The sequence below is a fragment of the Coregonus lavaretus genome, assembly GCF_964263955.1.
Source record: "Coregonus lavaretus genome assembly, chromosome: 20".
In the NCBI taxonomy this organism is placed as follows: Eukaryota; Metazoa; Chordata; class Actinopteri; order Salmoniformes; family Salmonidae; genus Coregonus; species Coregonus lavaretus.
In genome coordinates, this window is record NC_140007.1 from 38,098,014 (window position 1) to 38,114,916 (window position 16,903).

At 43.3% G+C, this 16,903-nt stretch overlaps 1 protein-coding gene across 1 annotated transcript in view; it reads right to left on the reverse strand.

Annotated features, from left to right (window-relative positions):
- Positions 1–6,058: 6,058 nt before the first annotated feature.
- The window catches only part of LOC311148155 (formin-like protein 3), a 71,237-nt gene continuing 60,392 nt past the window's right edge, over positions 6,059–16,903 (reverse strand). Inside the window, exons 19-22 of the mRNA XM_084185046.1 lie at positions 16,746–16,838; positions 10,747–10,870; positions 9,823–9,944; positions 6,059–6,166 (exon numbers count right to left, since the gene is read on the reverse strand). Coding sequence (XP_084041172.1) covers positions 9,853–9,944; positions 10,747–10,870; positions 16,746–16,838 — 309 coding nt within the window. The 3' untranslated portion in view covers positions 6,059–6,166; positions 9,823–9,852. The remainder of the gene's footprint in view (positions 6,167–9,822; positions 9,945–10,746; positions 10,871–16,745; positions 16,839–16,903) is intronic.

Consider the following 16,903-nt stretch of genomic DNA (forward strand, 5'->3'; position numbering starts at 1 on the left):
CCTCCTCTACCAAAATGTACAGTTGGCACTATGCATTCAGGCAGGTAGCGTTCTCCTGGCATCCTCTAAACCCTGATTAGTCCGTCGGACTGCCAGATGGTGAAGCGTGATTCATCACTCCAGAGAACGCGTTTCCACTGCTCCAGAGTCCAATGGCGGCGAGCTTTACACCACTCCAGCCGACGCTTGGCATTGCGCATGGTGATCTTAGGCTTGTGTGCGGCTGCTCGGCCATGGAAACACATTTCATGAAGCTCCTGACAAACAGTTATTGTGCTGACGTTACTTCCAGAGGCAGTTTGGAACTCGGTAGTGAGTGTTGCAACCGTGGACAATTTTTACGTGCTATGCGCTTCTGCACTCGGTGGTCCCGTTTTGTGAGCTTGTGTGGCCTACCACTTCGCGGCTGAGCCATTGTTGCTCCTAGACATTTACACTTCACTATAACAGCGCTTACAGTTGACCGGGGCAGCACTAGCAGGGCAGAAATGTGACAAACTGACTTGTTGGAAAGGTGGCATCCTATGATGGTGCCACGTTGAAAGTCACTGAGCTCTTCAGTAAGGCCATTTTACTGCCAATGTTTGTCTATGGAGATTGCATGGCTTTGTGCTCAATTTTATACACCTGTCAGCAACTGGTGTGGCTGAAATTGCAAATCCACTAATTTGAAAGGGTGTCCACATACTTTTGTATATATAGTGTATATTTACACAAACATGAAATAACAGTCGGTCTGTACTATGTTTTAGCACGTTTTCTTTTTTTGTCTGATATAAATGACTGGCTAAATGTGCTTAATGAATGAAAGTCAGTGGAGTAATGGAGTGTGTAATGTGTTGGAGGAAGATGATTGTATTAAAGCAGACATTCCAGGATGAAGATTCAGGGGACGGATATCCGTGACCTTGGGAAGTAACTGAGGCCATTGTTGCGGTACGAGAGGACATGTTTTGGGGTAACCCAGAATGTGTTTAGGGGGGCCTGGATGTGAGAGGATGCATATTGGGGCCCATAGGTTCCAGGACCATCTCAGTGACTGTTTAGTACACTATCAACTGTAAACAGTCAGCCTGGTGATTGGCAGTTTTAGCACCAAGCAAGCCTCTGTGAATGCCTGACATTGCTGAAACAAACCATTTACGATAAAACAACAAGCTGACGATGCTTTTGTCTTTGTCTGTGATTGTAAACATACTTTCAGGAGAGGCCAGAAAGACAGTTGTTTCATGGTACTTCTGTGGGGAATTTTAAAACAACAATGTTGTGTGTTTTTATGTTTTGTTTTTAATGTATGTAATAATTACATCATGCCTATGTAATTTCGGTTTCTGCTCATTGTAAGTGCATTCCTCAGGAGGTTAGGATTGTGAGCCTCCTGATTAGCGTCCCCTCTTGATTCCCCCTCTGCCTTGCTGCTAACGCTAGTTATGCTATGGCATTGTTGAATACTCGTTTCTGATTGGCTTGAAGGGCATTCTAGAGCATGCATTATTTCCTTATAACGCATGGTATAATTGCACAGTATAATTCAAAGGCTATGAAGTTCATTCTTACATGTTATATTTTTTTAGCAGCTTTTGAAGGCAAAATTCGAATTGAAAACATTATTGGCATTGTTGAATTCGATTTTCATAATAGCAAGCTAGGATGATGGTTTGGTTAGCTAAGCTGGCAAGCCTGTTTGGTTACCAAGGCAACTACTGTAGCTATCTAGCTAGCGAGTAAACGTGCTAACTACTTCAGTGGATGTTGTCACATTTCTACTGGCAAATTAATACATTTCTAGTGGCAAATATGATAAATTATAGCCATGGTATAAAAGGGATAATCAACTCAGGGCTCAATGCGTTCTCTGGAACCATGGAAGGTTAGTTCCACTCCGCTAACGTGTCATGGAACACACCTTCCACGTCATGCACTATTTTCCAGAGAACGCATAGCCCCTCGTTGATTATCCCTTACCTATCCATCTGTCTGTCTGTCGGCTTGTCTGTCTAGCCATCCCTGTCAGCCAGTCAGTCCTGTCTGTCTGTCTGTTGCTCTGATAGAACTGTCTGTCTATGTCTGTTTGCCTTCCTGTCTGTCATTGGTCCAATCTCAGTCTCAGCCAATCACGCGCTGCTGACCATGCTGCTTCTAACCAATCGGAGGTGATTAGCCATATCTGCCATACTATATTACAGTTTACACTGCATGTAACTCACAATACACACACACATACAAACCCAAAAGCAAACCACTCTGGCTTAACCATCATTTGATATTAACAGTATTCATCATGAATTGGATTTTAATTTCATTTCTGCTCTGTTACATTTTTATTTGATGTAAATTAGGTACAATCTGTTTTAATTTTGACATAAATACTTCAGCAAAACAAAACCTGACACATGGATTTTTGTTGCTCTATTTCAGTTGGTTATGATTTTATTTCTTTTTGATATAAGAAATTAAATTGATTTTTATAGTAGAAACGCATGGTGGCTCTGACCTTCATTTAGAGAGAGCGAGAGAGAGCGACCGAAAGAGAGAGAGAGAGAGAGAGAGAGAGAGAGAGACCGAAAGAGAGAGAGAGAGACCGAAAGAAAGAAAGAAGGATAGCCCGAAAGAGAGAGAGAAAGAAGATATGTTTAAATTTGGGTCACATTGTCATTTTGTTTATTAACGGGGAAGTGCAGTCATCTTTAAGACAACATACATCAAATATCAGGCACTATTTCATTTTATCCTTCTGACAAAAAAGTACAAGCCTTTTTCTATTCATTGATTTGTAAATGTGTATAGAAATATCTGCTATAAGAGAATTGTCTCGTACAACTTTAAGGTAATGTAAGTAGTGTAAATATGGGCGGTCCCTTTTGTGGAAATGTCATATTGAAACACAGAGTCTCAGCGTGCACAATCATTCTGCTTACTCAATGGCTATTAAGGTAATTACGGTTCTAAAACAGGAAGCAAAGAGAGCAAGCATAGAGAACATGGTTAGACTCATAGGAATGCATTCTTTACCGACCAACAAATGCAAGTAAGCTAAACAGTCAGTTTAGAAACATCCTCATACATTCGTCACTTGCTAAGCAAGACAGTCTTGTCAGTTATATAACATTCAGACCAACTTTACTGTTGCTTTCAACTTCTGAGCAAGATAAAGTTCCTTCTGGTTCTTTGTCAGTGGTTTGAAATAATTCAGTTTAACTTGGGAGTGTTTAAGACTTAAGTGGTAATTATGTGGTAATTAAGTTGTACGACTGAAGTGGTAATTGTACTGTAGTAGGTCATAAAGGTGAAGAGGTAATAGAGAGCAAATACAATGAATGTTTTTACCCGCTAAAAATGAATGTTTTTAAACGCTAAAAACGTTTTGGAAGACACTTGGCCTAAGCTCATTTACAGTGGGGAAAAAAAGTATTTAGTCAGCCACCAATTGTGCAAGTTCTCCCACTTAAAAAGATGAGAGAGGCCTGTAATTTTCATCATAGGTACACGTCAACTATGAAAGACAAATTGAGATTTTCAAATCACATTGTAGGATTTTTTATGAATTTATTTGCAAATTATGGTGGAAAATAAGTATTTGGTCACCTACAAACAAGCAAGATTTCTGGCTCTCACAGACCTGTAACTTCTTCTTTAAGAGGCTCCTCTGTCCTCCACTCGTTACCTGTATTAATGGCACCTGTTTGAACTTGTTATCAGTATAAAAGACACCTGTCCACAACCTCAAACAGTCACACTCCAAACTCCACTATGGCCAAGACCAAAGAGCTGTCAAAGGACACCAGAAACAAAATTGTAGACCTGCACCAGGCTGGGAAGACTGAATCTGCAATAGGTAAGCAGCTTGGTTTGAAGAAATCAACTGTGGGAGCAATTATTAGGAAATGGAAGACATACAAGACCACTGATAACCTCCCTCGATCTGGGTCTCCACGCAAGATCTCACCCCGTGGGGTCAAAATGATCACAAGAACGGTGAGCAAAAATCCCAGAACCACACGGGGGGACCTAGTGAATGACCTGCAGAGAGCTGGGACCAAAGTAACAAAGCCTACCATCAGTAACACACTACGCCGCCAGGGACTCAAATCCTGCAGTGCCAGACGTGTCCCCCTGCTTAAGCCAGTACATGTCCAGGCCCGTCTGAAGTTTGCTAGAGTGCATTTGGATGATCCAGAAGAGGATTGGGAGAATGTCGTATGGTCAGATGAAACTAAAATATAACTTTTTGGTAAAAACTCAACTCGTCGTGTTTGGAGGACAAAGAATGCTGAGTTGCATCCAAAGAACACCATACCTACTGTGAAGCATGGGGGTGGAAACATCATGCTTTGGGGCTGTTTTTCTGCAAAGGGACCAGGACGACTGATCCGTGTAAAGGAAATAATTAATGGGGCCATGTATCGTGAGATTTTGAGTGAAAACCTCCTTCCATCAGCAAGGGCATTGAAGATTAAACGTGGCTGGGTCTTTCAGCATGACAATGATCCCAAACGGGCAACGAAGGAGTGGCTTCGTAAGAAGCATTTCAAGGTCCTGGAGTGGCCTAGCCAGTCTCCAGATCTCAACCCCATAGAAAATCTTTGGATGGATTTGAAAGTCCGTGTTGCCCAGCGACAGCCCCAAAACATCACTGCTCTAGAGGAGATCTGCATGGAGGAATGGGCCAAAATACCAGCAACAGTGTGTGAAAACCTTGTGAAGACTTATAGAAAACGTTTGACCTGTGTCATTGCCAACAAAGGGTATATAACAAAGTATTGAGAAACTTTTGTGATTGACCAAATACTTATTTTCCACCATAATTTGCAAATAAATTCATTAAAAATCCTACAATATGATTTTCTGGATTTTTTTTCTCATTTTGTCTGTCATAGTTGACGTGTACCTATGATGAAAATTACAGGCCTCTCTCATCTTTTTAAGTGGGAGAACTTGCACAATTGGTGGCTGACTAAATACTTTTTTTCCCCACTGTATATCACAGCACTGAGAAGCAAACTTTAGATACTTTAGTGATTAAATCTGGGATTCAGATTATTCGTATTTTTTACAGTATTTGAATGTTATCATACAAAGGCAATACAAAATACAATCTAACAAAAAAAGCATTTAAAGATACAAATGATGGCTGAGTCACAGAAATAATACTATCAAAAAGGCACTTTTTTAGCACAATAGGAAATGACCCGATAGTAGAGGAAGTTTGGTTTGGCTAGCTTGTCCAGAAAAGACTCCCAATGATCTAAAGTCTCTATAACAATCATCTTCAATCCTTCTTTAATCTGTGGACAGAGACATCCTGTGAAGGCAAAACCCTGGGCCCTATTCATTAGGTAGGGCAGAGAACCGAAAACGTTTTGCAACGGAAAATGAAAATTACGATTTGTATTGGTCAAGTCCAGGTAGTCCCTCACTGTTTCATTCTGTTTTCTTCCATTTGGTGCCTTATGAAAACAACCCAGTTCTATTTGAAGTGGAAATCCCAGCAGCAGAGTCAACATATGCTGTCATTTTATCCAAGCGACTTGACTGTCTCCCAGTCTCAATCTTGCTTGGATTGCACAATCTGAGGAAATTCAGGTTCATGGAAATAAGATCCATGTTAGCAGGCACTTGGCAGGAGGCACTTGTGGTTCCATGTCCACCTTATGCAGTTGAAGTGTCCTTCCTTCCTGTTTGTGTGGGGTGAGCCGCCCCTTTAAGGGCTCAACTCACCACTATACTCTTCTTCTTTGGACTCTCTCTGCCCAGTCCTGTTCTTAATGCCAACACACTGGTGTTCGCTGTAGACCTCTGTTATCTGTGTGTGTGCATGTGTTTGTGTGTTTGCAGTGGGAGAGGAGGGTAGGCTAACACACATGATGTCTGTGCTACTACAGTTATACCTGCTTGTTGAGAGACAGTGTCCATAAAGGATATCCATAAATAAATAAATACCCCCGTAAAACAAGGGCCATTGGGTCGGTCCTGTCAGCCTTTTAGTCTCTGTGCAGCCTCGGGTGGGTGAGACCACCGGGACACATGGAAGAGGGGGGGGGGGGGGGGGGGGTTTGGTTATAAAGGGAAGGGGTGAGAGGGAGGAAGAACGAGTGGTTTGTTTAGGGTCTCTTCCAGCTGCTCCGGATCAGCGTGTCGTGCCGCAGGAAAGGCTGGCTGCGGAGATCTGTGAGTGGGTGAGGGAGGGCGAGAGAGGGGTCACGCAGGTTAACTGGGAAGTCAAACTCTGGTCCAGTGGCGTCATGCTCAGGTTTGAGGTTGTTGATTAAGGAACCTATATTTGCAGTGCTTATTCTAACAGCATATTTCTGCAAATATGGTCTAAATTATATTTAGAATTTTCAATTTTACTTATATGTTGTCAAATGGGTAGCCAATTGAATGTGGGTATCCATTAACCAAAAAGAGAATGACGCCTTTAATTGTCAACTTAAAACTGACAGAGAAATATAGATTTTTCAATCCAAGGCTATGGGGTTTAGTTATTCAAACAAACCCCTATGTCAACAATGTAGGGAACAAAACAATAATCAAACGTTATAGTAATATCACAGTTGTAATCAACAAGCTCTGTGAGGTACTGTGCTATAGAGACGCTAAATATTCATAAAACTAATCTAGCCTGTCGCTTGAGAGGAGCTCTCATCTCCTTCAATGTTTATACTATCATGATTATGACAGTGTTATGTAGCCCTTAAAATGGAGGGTTAAAGGAGTGTTACCAATGTTTCTGTCCATTTGTCTGAATAAATGTGAATTTTGTCTGAATATGTCTGTGTGTGTGTGGATATGTGCAGGCCTCAACAGAGCTGGTTGACCAACGAGCTGTTCAGCAAACCGCAAGTCACAGTTACCAGGGACAAACACAACATTGAGACATGTCATCAACAGGTGACAGACTGGTGAGCGGTGGATGGACAGAACACTGGACACAGCATGCGACATGGAAGACGAGAGGTGAGGTGGTGATGATGGAGGGAGCTGAGTAGAAGAAATTACTGTCATGGTGGATGAATGTAGATTAAATCTATAGCGTGAAAGATCCGCGCTATAGCGCAATTTAAATTAAAAGGCAATGTTCTCGCGTTCGCGGAGTCTGCATTCACGGGAAAACGCTGCATATATAGGCTCAATTGGAAACTACCTTAAAGTGGCAATCAGCAGTAGAAACAATGACAAAGCGTTGTCCCTGCCCCTGTTTTGGTAAAAAGCTGAGGGATGGGGCTGGAGAAATGTAATCACTCTCAAATTCATAAACAGAGCTATTAATGCAAGGACTGACCATCCATGATATCAAAAGGGTAGATTTAACCATGTTTTGAGGCTATATACATTTACATTTACTTTGTTTACAAACATTGCAGTAAAACAAGCTTGTGATGGGGTATGACAGTTGAACTAAGCTCATGAGGCATTTATAAGTTACACTACTTGACCAAAAGTATGTGGACACCTGCTTGTCGAACATCTCATTCCAAAATCATGGGCATTAATATGGAGTTGGTCCCCCATTTGCTGCTATAACAGCCTCAACTCTTCTGGGAAGGCTTTCCACTATATGTTGGAACATTGCTGCGGGGACTTGCTTCCATTCAGCCACGAGCATTAGTGAGGTCGGGCACTGATGTTGGGCGATTAGGCCTGGCTCACAGTCGGCGTTCCAATTCATCCCAAAGGTGTTCGATGGGGTTGAGGTCAGGGCTCTGTGCAGGCCAGTCAAGTTCTTCCACACCGATCTCGACAAACAATTTCTGTATGGACCTTGCTTTGTGCACAGGGGCATTGTCATGCTGAAACAGGAAAGGGCCTTCCCCAAACTGTTGCCACAAAGTTGGAAGCACATAATTGTCTATAATGTCATTGTATGCTATAGAGTTAAGATTTCCCTTCACTGGAACTAAGGGGCCTAGCCCAAACCATGAAAAACAGCCCCAGACCATTATTCATCCTCCACCAAACTTAACAGTTGGCACTATGCATTCGGGCAGGTAGTGTTCTCCTGGCATCCGCCAAACCCAGATTCGTCTGTCAGGACTGCCAGATGGTGAAGCGTGATTCATCACTCCAGAGAACGCGTTTCCACTGACGGCGAGCTTTACACCACTCCAGCCGACGCTTGGCATTGCGCATGGTGATCTTAGGCTTGTGTTCTTGTGCTGACGTTGCTTCCAGAGGCAGTTTGGAACTCGATAGTGAGTGTTGCAACCGAGGACAGACAATTTTTACGCGCCACACGCTTCAGCACTCGGCAGTCCTGTTCTGTGAGCTTGTGTGGCCTAACACTTCACAGCTGAGCCGTTGTTGCTCCTAGACATTTCCACTTCACAATAACATCACTTACAGTTGACCGGGGCAGCTCTAGCAGGGCAGAAATTTGACGAACTGACTTGTTGGAAAGGTGGCATCCTATGACGGTGCCACATTGAAAGTCACTGAGCTCTTCAGTAAGGCCATTCTACTGCCAATGTTTGTCTATGGAGATTGCATGGATGTGTGCTCGATTTTATACACCTGTCAGCAACGGGTGTGTCTGAAATAGCCAAATCCATTAATTTGAAGGGGTGTCCACATACGTTTGTATACATAGTGTACAGTGGCTTGCGAAGGTATGTAATTAAATGTAATCGCCCTACTACCGCTGGATCTGTTTTCCTAAGAGGTAAAGTTGATGGAAAAGAAAATTACCTGGCATGAACTTGAAGTAGTATTCTGGGGGATGGGACTGTTTGGATTACTGAGGGGATGTATCCAGCTATATAACTATTAAGCATGTTACTGTAAGCTACATGTTTGACTATCTGGCTGTGGTGCAGTAAAGCAGGCCTGGCTGTTGTAAAGCATATCTGACTGCTTTGCTGTGGCTGTTGTAAAAGCATATCTGATTGATGTGCAGTAAAGCAGTCCTGGCTGTTGTAAAGCATATCCGAATGCTTTGCTGTACAGTAAAGCATGTTCCTGTTTGCATCTGAAGCACTGGGCTGGCTGAAGCAGCTGACATCACTGTAGCAGCACCATAGACTGTGTAGCTAGCAGCACACAGCATGGCAGCAGGCCGCAGCACACAGCATGGCAGCAGGCCGCAGCACACAGTACGAGCATGGCCAGGGCCAAGCAAACAGGCTTCAGGCTACCTTCCTTACCCTGCAGCATTTAGAAGTGGCATATACTGTCATTAATCTTCTGTTCAGCTGTCCAGAGGGGTAGAATGAATACAGGGTGATGGTTGAGGAAAGGTGGTTACCAGGTTAGAGGGGAACCAACCCATCCACATTAGTTCATTTCATGGAACCACAAGGCATTGTTAGCAGTTGTAGCCAAACCTCTTTATTACTATAGTGTACTTTTAAGATTTATAAAAAATAAATTTAAAAAAGTATAAAACCTGAAAAAAAATGTACATACAGTATATATTACATACCGTAATGTAGCTTTCCATGCTATTATGCTAGCTGCAACTTCATATTGGTCATATTGAGCCATATGATTATATTTCGTGGTAGTAAATAATTATGTATTCACATTTTAACATTAGCTTTTGATACAGTCTTAGCAGGTTCAGAAATCCAAAGAGGTTTGGCTGTCTGACTTCTACCCTGGTAATTCAGGTAGAGGTCTTTTGAACACATCACTTGCCCAGCAATAAGAGTCGAGGGCCAGGATTCAAACAAACTGCACTGTGCTGAACTGTTAAATTGCCACCTAAGTTAGTAAAGGAAGGGTTAAGGAGTAGTCTTAGGGAGTGACAGGGTGGGAGGTCATGCTGCATGCACAGTGGTCAGGTAGAAGGGGGGGAACGAGGAGGGGACACCTGTTTTGGACAACCTTGGCATTAGGGGGGAGGAACTGTAGAGGCTAGCAGTTGGAGTCGTCACACAGCTGTGCCTCACAGAAGAACCGTGAGCCTCGTTTAGCAGTACGGGCTGTGAAGGGGGCGCTCTTCAACACTGAGGGGGGAGGAGGATGAGGGGAGAAAACATCACACCTGAGACAGAGGAACCTGTACTTGTGCTGTACTGTGGTCCACCCCCTAATCTGCCTTCAGGTTGGTCCACTTCTCAGTGTTGTCATTGTAATCTGTAATCTGTAATCTGTATAGCCAGTATCCCAGCTCTCTCTGTGCCACACCTCCCTGTTTTGGTGTATGGACCACAAGGTCTTTGGCTGTGTCTGAAATTGCACCATATTCCCTATTTAGTGCACTACGTTTTGACCAGTGGTACACTACAGGGAGTAAGGTGCTATTTCAGACGCACGCTATGTCCAGGAGGACAGGGATATACTGCATGTTGAATAACGTAGATGACGTACGTTTTGTAAAGGCCCTAGTAGTGGGGAGGAAAAGCATTATTAACACATTATTAACATATTATTACAATGATTAACATTGTTAGCACCTCCCATGGAGCAGGGCATTGGGAGCGCAATGGCTCGACTACATGCCTACTTTTACTTTGAGACTCAATTGCCGCTTAGCTGCACAGATACCATATGGTGATGAGACACTACTAATCTAGATAACTAGCAGGCCACAAAAAGGAACATGATTCAGAACTGGAATCTGCTGTTGTCTAGATGCTCTAGAGCCTCTGGTAGTGGTGTCTGAACCACGTAACACAGTCCTCCTCTAGCCGAGCAGTTGAGGACCACAGTGATCTTAGCCTAGCCCCAGCCCCTGGGGCTGCTTGGGATGGGGCTTTGACCTACTGGGGCCTGGCTGGGGGCTGCGTGGCTGCATATCGAGCCCACCTGTGATGATATCCTCGATGGTGCCGTCCTTCCCCTCGTAGACGGGTCGGTGGTCCTTGGCCTGGCGTTTACGCAGCTCTGAGATCAGCTCCTGTTGCTGCTGCCTCTTCTTCACTACCTGGACCTGGGAGGGAGAGGAGGAAGAATATCAAATTCTGCCTAAATGGCTTGAGCTGCCCATGGATCGTTTCAATCATACAAATGCATTAACTCCTTATTGTACGTGTGAGAGTCTTATATTGAGAATTATACAACGGGTGGGTCTAATCCTGGATGCTGATTGGTTAATACAGCATTTTACATTTACATTTTAGTCATTTAGCAGACGCTCTTATCCAGAGCAACTTACAGTTAGTGAGTGCATGCATTTTTTCATACTGGCCCCCCATGGGAATCGAACCCACAACCCTGGCGTTGCAAGCGCCATGCTCTACCAACTGAGCTACACGGGGGGCATTCCAGCTGGTGTCTATTCCACAAGTTACCACCGGCTAAAGTTATGACGTTGAAATGCCTATTTACTCTGTTCCATCTCACTGCGCATTCAACTGTCTCATCAGCCCAGCCAGGCAATCTCCGCTATAAAAATAATCTAGACATTATCTCCCATTTCTTTTAGACTAGCATTTCGTTTTCAACAGCGAAGATTTGTATAAACCTTGCTGTCTGTCTCTCCCACATTTGGTCTGGTGGTCAGTCAGGTGGTCAGCCTGGTGGTCAGCCTGGTGGTCAGTCAGGTGGTCAGCCTGGTGGTCAGTCTGGTGGTCTGGTGGTCAGTCTGGTGGTCTGGTGGTCAGTCTGGTGGTCAGCCTGGTGGTCAGTCTGGTGGTTTGGTGGTCAGTCTGGTGGCCTGGTGGTCAGTCTGGTGGTCTGGTGGTCAGTCAGGTGGTCAGTCTGGTGGTCTGGTGGTCAGTCTGGTGGTCAGCCTGGTGGTCAGTCTGGTGGTTTGGTGGTCAGTCTGGTGGCCTGGTGGTCAGTCTGGTGGTCTGGTGGTCAGTCAGGTGGTCAGTCTGGTGGTCTGGTGGTCAGTCTGGTGGTCTGGTGGTCAGTCAGGTGGTCATATCCACCATTTAGTCTAAATTCTATAGTACTCTAAGCTCAACGTTACTAATGTTAGTTGAGTCCAGTTTGAGTATTTGTATTTGTTATGTGTCTGTGCCTGTGTTTGTGTCTCTTCACAGTCCCCACTATTCCATAAGGTGTATTTGTATCTGTTTTTTAAATCTAATTTTACTGCTTGCATGAGTTACAGTGGCTTGCGAAATTATTCACCCCCCTTGGCATTTTTCCTATTTTGTTGCCTTACAACCTGGAATTAAAATTGATTTTTGGGGGGGTTTGTATCATTTGATTTACACAACATGCCTACCACTTTGAAGATGCAAAATATATTTTTATGTGAAACAAACAAGAAATAAGACAAAAAAAGTCAATACTTTATAGAGCCACCTTTTGCAGCAATTACAGCTGCAAGTCTCTTGGGGTATGTCTCTATAAGCTTGGTACATCTAGCCACTGGGATTTTTGCCAATTCCTCAAGGCAATACTGCTCCAGCTCCTTCAAGTTGGATGGGTTCCGCTGGTGTACACCAATCTTTAAGTCATACCACAGATTCTCAATTGGATTGAGGTCTGGGCTTTGACTAGGCCATTCCAAGACATTTCAATGTTTCCCCTTAAACCATTCGAGTGTTGCTTTAGCAGTATGCTTAGGGTCATTGTCCTGCTGGAAGGTGAACCTCCGTCCCAGTCTCAAATCTATGGAAGACTGAAAGAATTTCCCTGTATTTAGCGCCATCCATCATTCCTTCAATTCTGACTAGTTTCCCAGTCCCTGCTGATGAAAAACATCCCCACAGCATGATGCTGCCACCACCATGCTTCACTGTGGGGATAGTGTTCTCGGGGTGATGAGAGGTGTTGGGTTTGCGCCACACATAGCGTTTTCCTTGATGGCCAAAAAGCTCAATTTTAGTCTCATCTGACCAGAGTACCTTCTTCCATATGTTTGGGGAGTCTCCCACATGCCTTTTGGCGAACACCAAACGTGTTTGCTTATTTTTTTCTTTAAGCAATTGCTTTTTTCTGGCCACTCTTCCATAAAGCCCAGCTCTGTGGAGTGTACAGCTTAAAGTGGTCCTATGGACAGATACTCCAATCTCCGCTGTGGAGCTTTGCAGCTCCTTCAGGGTTATCTTTGGCCTCTCTAATTAATACCCTCCTTGCCTGGTCCGTGAGTTTTGGTGGGTGGCCCTCTTTTGGCAGGTTTATTGTGGTGCCATATTCTTTCCATTTTTTAAATAATGGATTTAATGGTGCTCCGTGGGATGTTCAAAGTTTCTGATATTTTTTATAACCCAACCCTGATCTGTACTTCTCCACAACTTTGTCCCTGACCTGTTTGGAGAGCTCCTTGGTCTTCATGGTGCCGCTTGCTTGGTGGTGCCCCTTGCTTAGTGGTGTTGTAGACTCTGGGGCCTTTCAGAACAGGTGTATATATACTGAGATCATGTGACATATAGATTGCAAACAGGTGGACATTATTTAACTAATTATGTGACTTCTGAAGGTAATTGGTTGCACCAGATCTTATTTAGGGTCTTCATAGCAAAGGGGTGAATACATACAGTGGGGAAAAAAAGTATTTAGTCAGCCACCAATTGTGCAAGTTCTCCCACTTAAAAAGATGTGAGAGGCCTGTAATTTTCATCATAGGTACACGTCAACTATGACAGACAAATTGAGAAAAGAAATTCCAGAAAATCACATTGTAGGATTTTTAATGAATTTATTTGCAAATTATGGTGGAAAATAAGTATTTGGTCACCTACAAACAAGCAAGATTTCTGGCTCTCACAGACCTGTAACTTCTTCTTTAAGAGGCTCCTCTGTCCTCCACTCATTACCTGTATTAATGGCACCTGTTTGAACTTGTTATCAGTATAAAAGACACCTGTCCACAACCTCAAACAGTCACACTCCAAACTCCACTATGGCCAAGACCAAAGAGCTGTCAAAGGACACCAGAAACAAAATTGTAGACCTGCACCAGGCTGGGAAGACTGAATCTGCAATAGGTAAGCAGCTTGGTTTGAAGAAATCAACTGTGGGAGCAATTATTAGGAAATGGAAGACATACAAGACCACTGATAATCTCCCTCGATCTGGGGCTCCACGCAAGATCTCACCCCGTGGGGTCAAATTGATCACAAGAACGGTGAGCAAAAATCCCAGAACCACACGGGGGGACCTAGTGAATGACCTGCAGAGAGCTGGGACCAAAGTAATAAAGCCTACCATCAGTAACACACTACGCCGCCAGGGACTCAAATCCTGCAGTACCAGACGTGTCCCCCTGCTTAAGCCAGTACATATCCAGGCCCGTCTGAAGTTTGCTAGAGTGCATTTGGATGATCCAGAAGAGGATTGGGAGAATGTCATATGGTCAGATGAAACCAAAATATAACTTTTTGGTAAAAACTCAACTCGTCGTGTTTGGAGGACAAAGAATGCTGAGTTGCATCCAAAGAACACCATACCTACTGTGAAGCATGGGGGTGGAAACATCATGCTTCGGGGCTGTTTTTCTGCAAAGGGACCAGGACGACTGATCCGTGTAAAGGAAAGAAAGAATGGGGCCATGTATCGTGAGATTTTGAGTGAAAACCTCCTTCCATCAGCAAGGGCATTGAAGATGAAACGTGGCTGGGTCTTTCAGCATGACAATGATCCCAAACACACCGCCCGGGCAATGAAGGAGTGGCTTCGTAAGAAGCATTTCAAGGTCCTGGAGTGGCCTAGCCAGTCTCCAGATCTCAACCCCATAGAAAATCTTTGGAGGGAGTTGAAAGTCCGTGTTGCCCAGCGACAGCCCCAAAACATCACTGCTCTAGAGGAGATCTGCATGGAGGAATGGGCCAAAATACCAGCAACAGTGTGTGAAAACCTTGTGAAGACTTACAGAAAACGTTTGACCTGTGTCATTGCCAACAAAGGGTATATAACAAAGTATTGAGAAACTTTTGTTATTGACCAAATACTTATTTTCCACCATAATTTCCAAATAAATTCATAAAAAATCCTACAATGTGATTTTCTGGATTTTTTTTTCTCATTTTGTCTGTCATAGTTGACGTGTACCTATGATGCAAATTACAGGCCTCTCTCATCTTTTTAAGTGGGAGAACTTGCACAATTGGTATGCACGCACCACTTTTCCGTTATTCATTTATTTGAATTTTTTTAAACAAGTTTGGTTTTTCATTTCACTTCACCAATTTGGACTATTTTGTGTATGTCCATTACATGAAATCCAAATAAAAATCCATTTAAATTACAGGTTGTAATGCAACAAAATAGGAAAAATGCCAAGGGGGATGAATACTTTTGCAAGGCACTATACTGGATGTGGAATAGAGTTCCATGTAGTCATGGCTCTATGTAGTACTGTGCGCCTCCCATAGTCTGTTCTGGACATGGGGATTGTGAAGAGACCTCTTGTGGCATGGCTTTTGGGGTATGCATGGGTGTTCGAGCTGTGTAGTTCAAACAGACAGCTCTGTGCATTCAACATGTCAATACCTCTCACAAATACAAGTAGTGATGAAGTCAATCTCTCCTCCACTTTGAGCCAGGAGAGATTGACATGCAAATTATTAATGTTAGCTCTCTGTGTACATCCAAGGGCCAGCCGTGCTGCCCTGTTCTGAGCCAATTGCAATTTTCCTAAGTCCCTCTTTATGGCACCTGACCACACGACTGAACAGAAGGCAGAGCAGTGCTTTATTATGGAAAGACTTCTCCCCATTTTAGCTACTGTTGTATCAATATGTTTTGACAATGACAGTTTACAATCCAGGGTTACTCCAAGCAGTTTAGTCACCTCAACTTGCTCAATTTCCACATTATTCATTAAAGATTTAGTTGAGGTTTAGGGTTTAGTGAATGATTTGTCCCAAATACAATGCTTTTCATTTTTTAAATATTTAGGACTAACTTATTCCTTGCCACCCATTCTGAAATTAACTGCAGCTCTTTGTTAAGTGTTGCAGTCATTTCAATCACTGTAGTAGCTGACGTGTATAGTGTTGAGTCCTCCGCATACATAGACACACTGGCTTTACTTAAAGCCAGTGGCATGTCATTAGTAAAGATTGAAAAATGTAAGGGGACTAGACAGCTGCCCTGGGGAATTCCTGATTGTACCTGGATTTTGTTGGAGAAGCTTCCATTAAAGAACACCCTCTGTGTTTTGTTAGACAGATAACTCTTTATCCACAATATAGCAGGGGGTGTAAAGCCATAACACATATGTTTCCCCAGCAGCAGACAATGATCGATAATGTCAAAAGCCGCACTGAAGTCTAACAAAACAGCCCCCACAATTTTTATCATAAATTTCTCTCAGCCAATCATCAGTCATTTTTGTAAGTGCTGTGCTTGTTGAATGTCCTTCCCTATAAGCGTACTGAAAGTCTGTTGTCAATTTGTTTACTGTAAAATATCATTGTATCTGGTCAAACACAATTTTTTCCAAAAGTTTCCTAAGGGTTGGTAACAGGCTGATTGGTCGGCTATTTGTGCCAGTAAAGTTTTTTTTACTATTCTTAGCGGAATTACTTTTGCTTTCCTCCATGCCTGAGGGCACACACTTTCTAGTAGGCTTAAATTGAAGATATGGCAAATAGGAGTGGCAATATCGTCCGCTATTATCCTCAGTAATTCTCCATCCAAGTTGTCAGACCCTGGTGGCTTGTCATTGTTGATAGACAACAATCATTGTTTCACCTCTTCCACACTCACTTCACAGAATTCAAAATGCTTGTCTTTCATAATTTGGTCAGATATACATGGATGTGTCAGCATTTGTCAGCATTTGTTGCTGGCATGTCATGCCTAAATTTGCTAATCTTGCCAATGAAAAAAATAATTGCGCATCTTCTTGGCTTTTTGGGCCTTGTCTGTCAGAGTCAGGGCTAGGGAGACTTCTAGTATTGTACCTTGGGCTCATGTTGCTTGGCCTCCTGAGCCAGTAACTTCTCTCTCATGGCTTTCTCCTGCTTTTTCCTCTGCTCATTGTCATCCACCGCATCCTGTAGGGAGGACAACACAAAATGGACGCCATTCAGAGAAAACTCAGAAAAGAGACTACAACTCA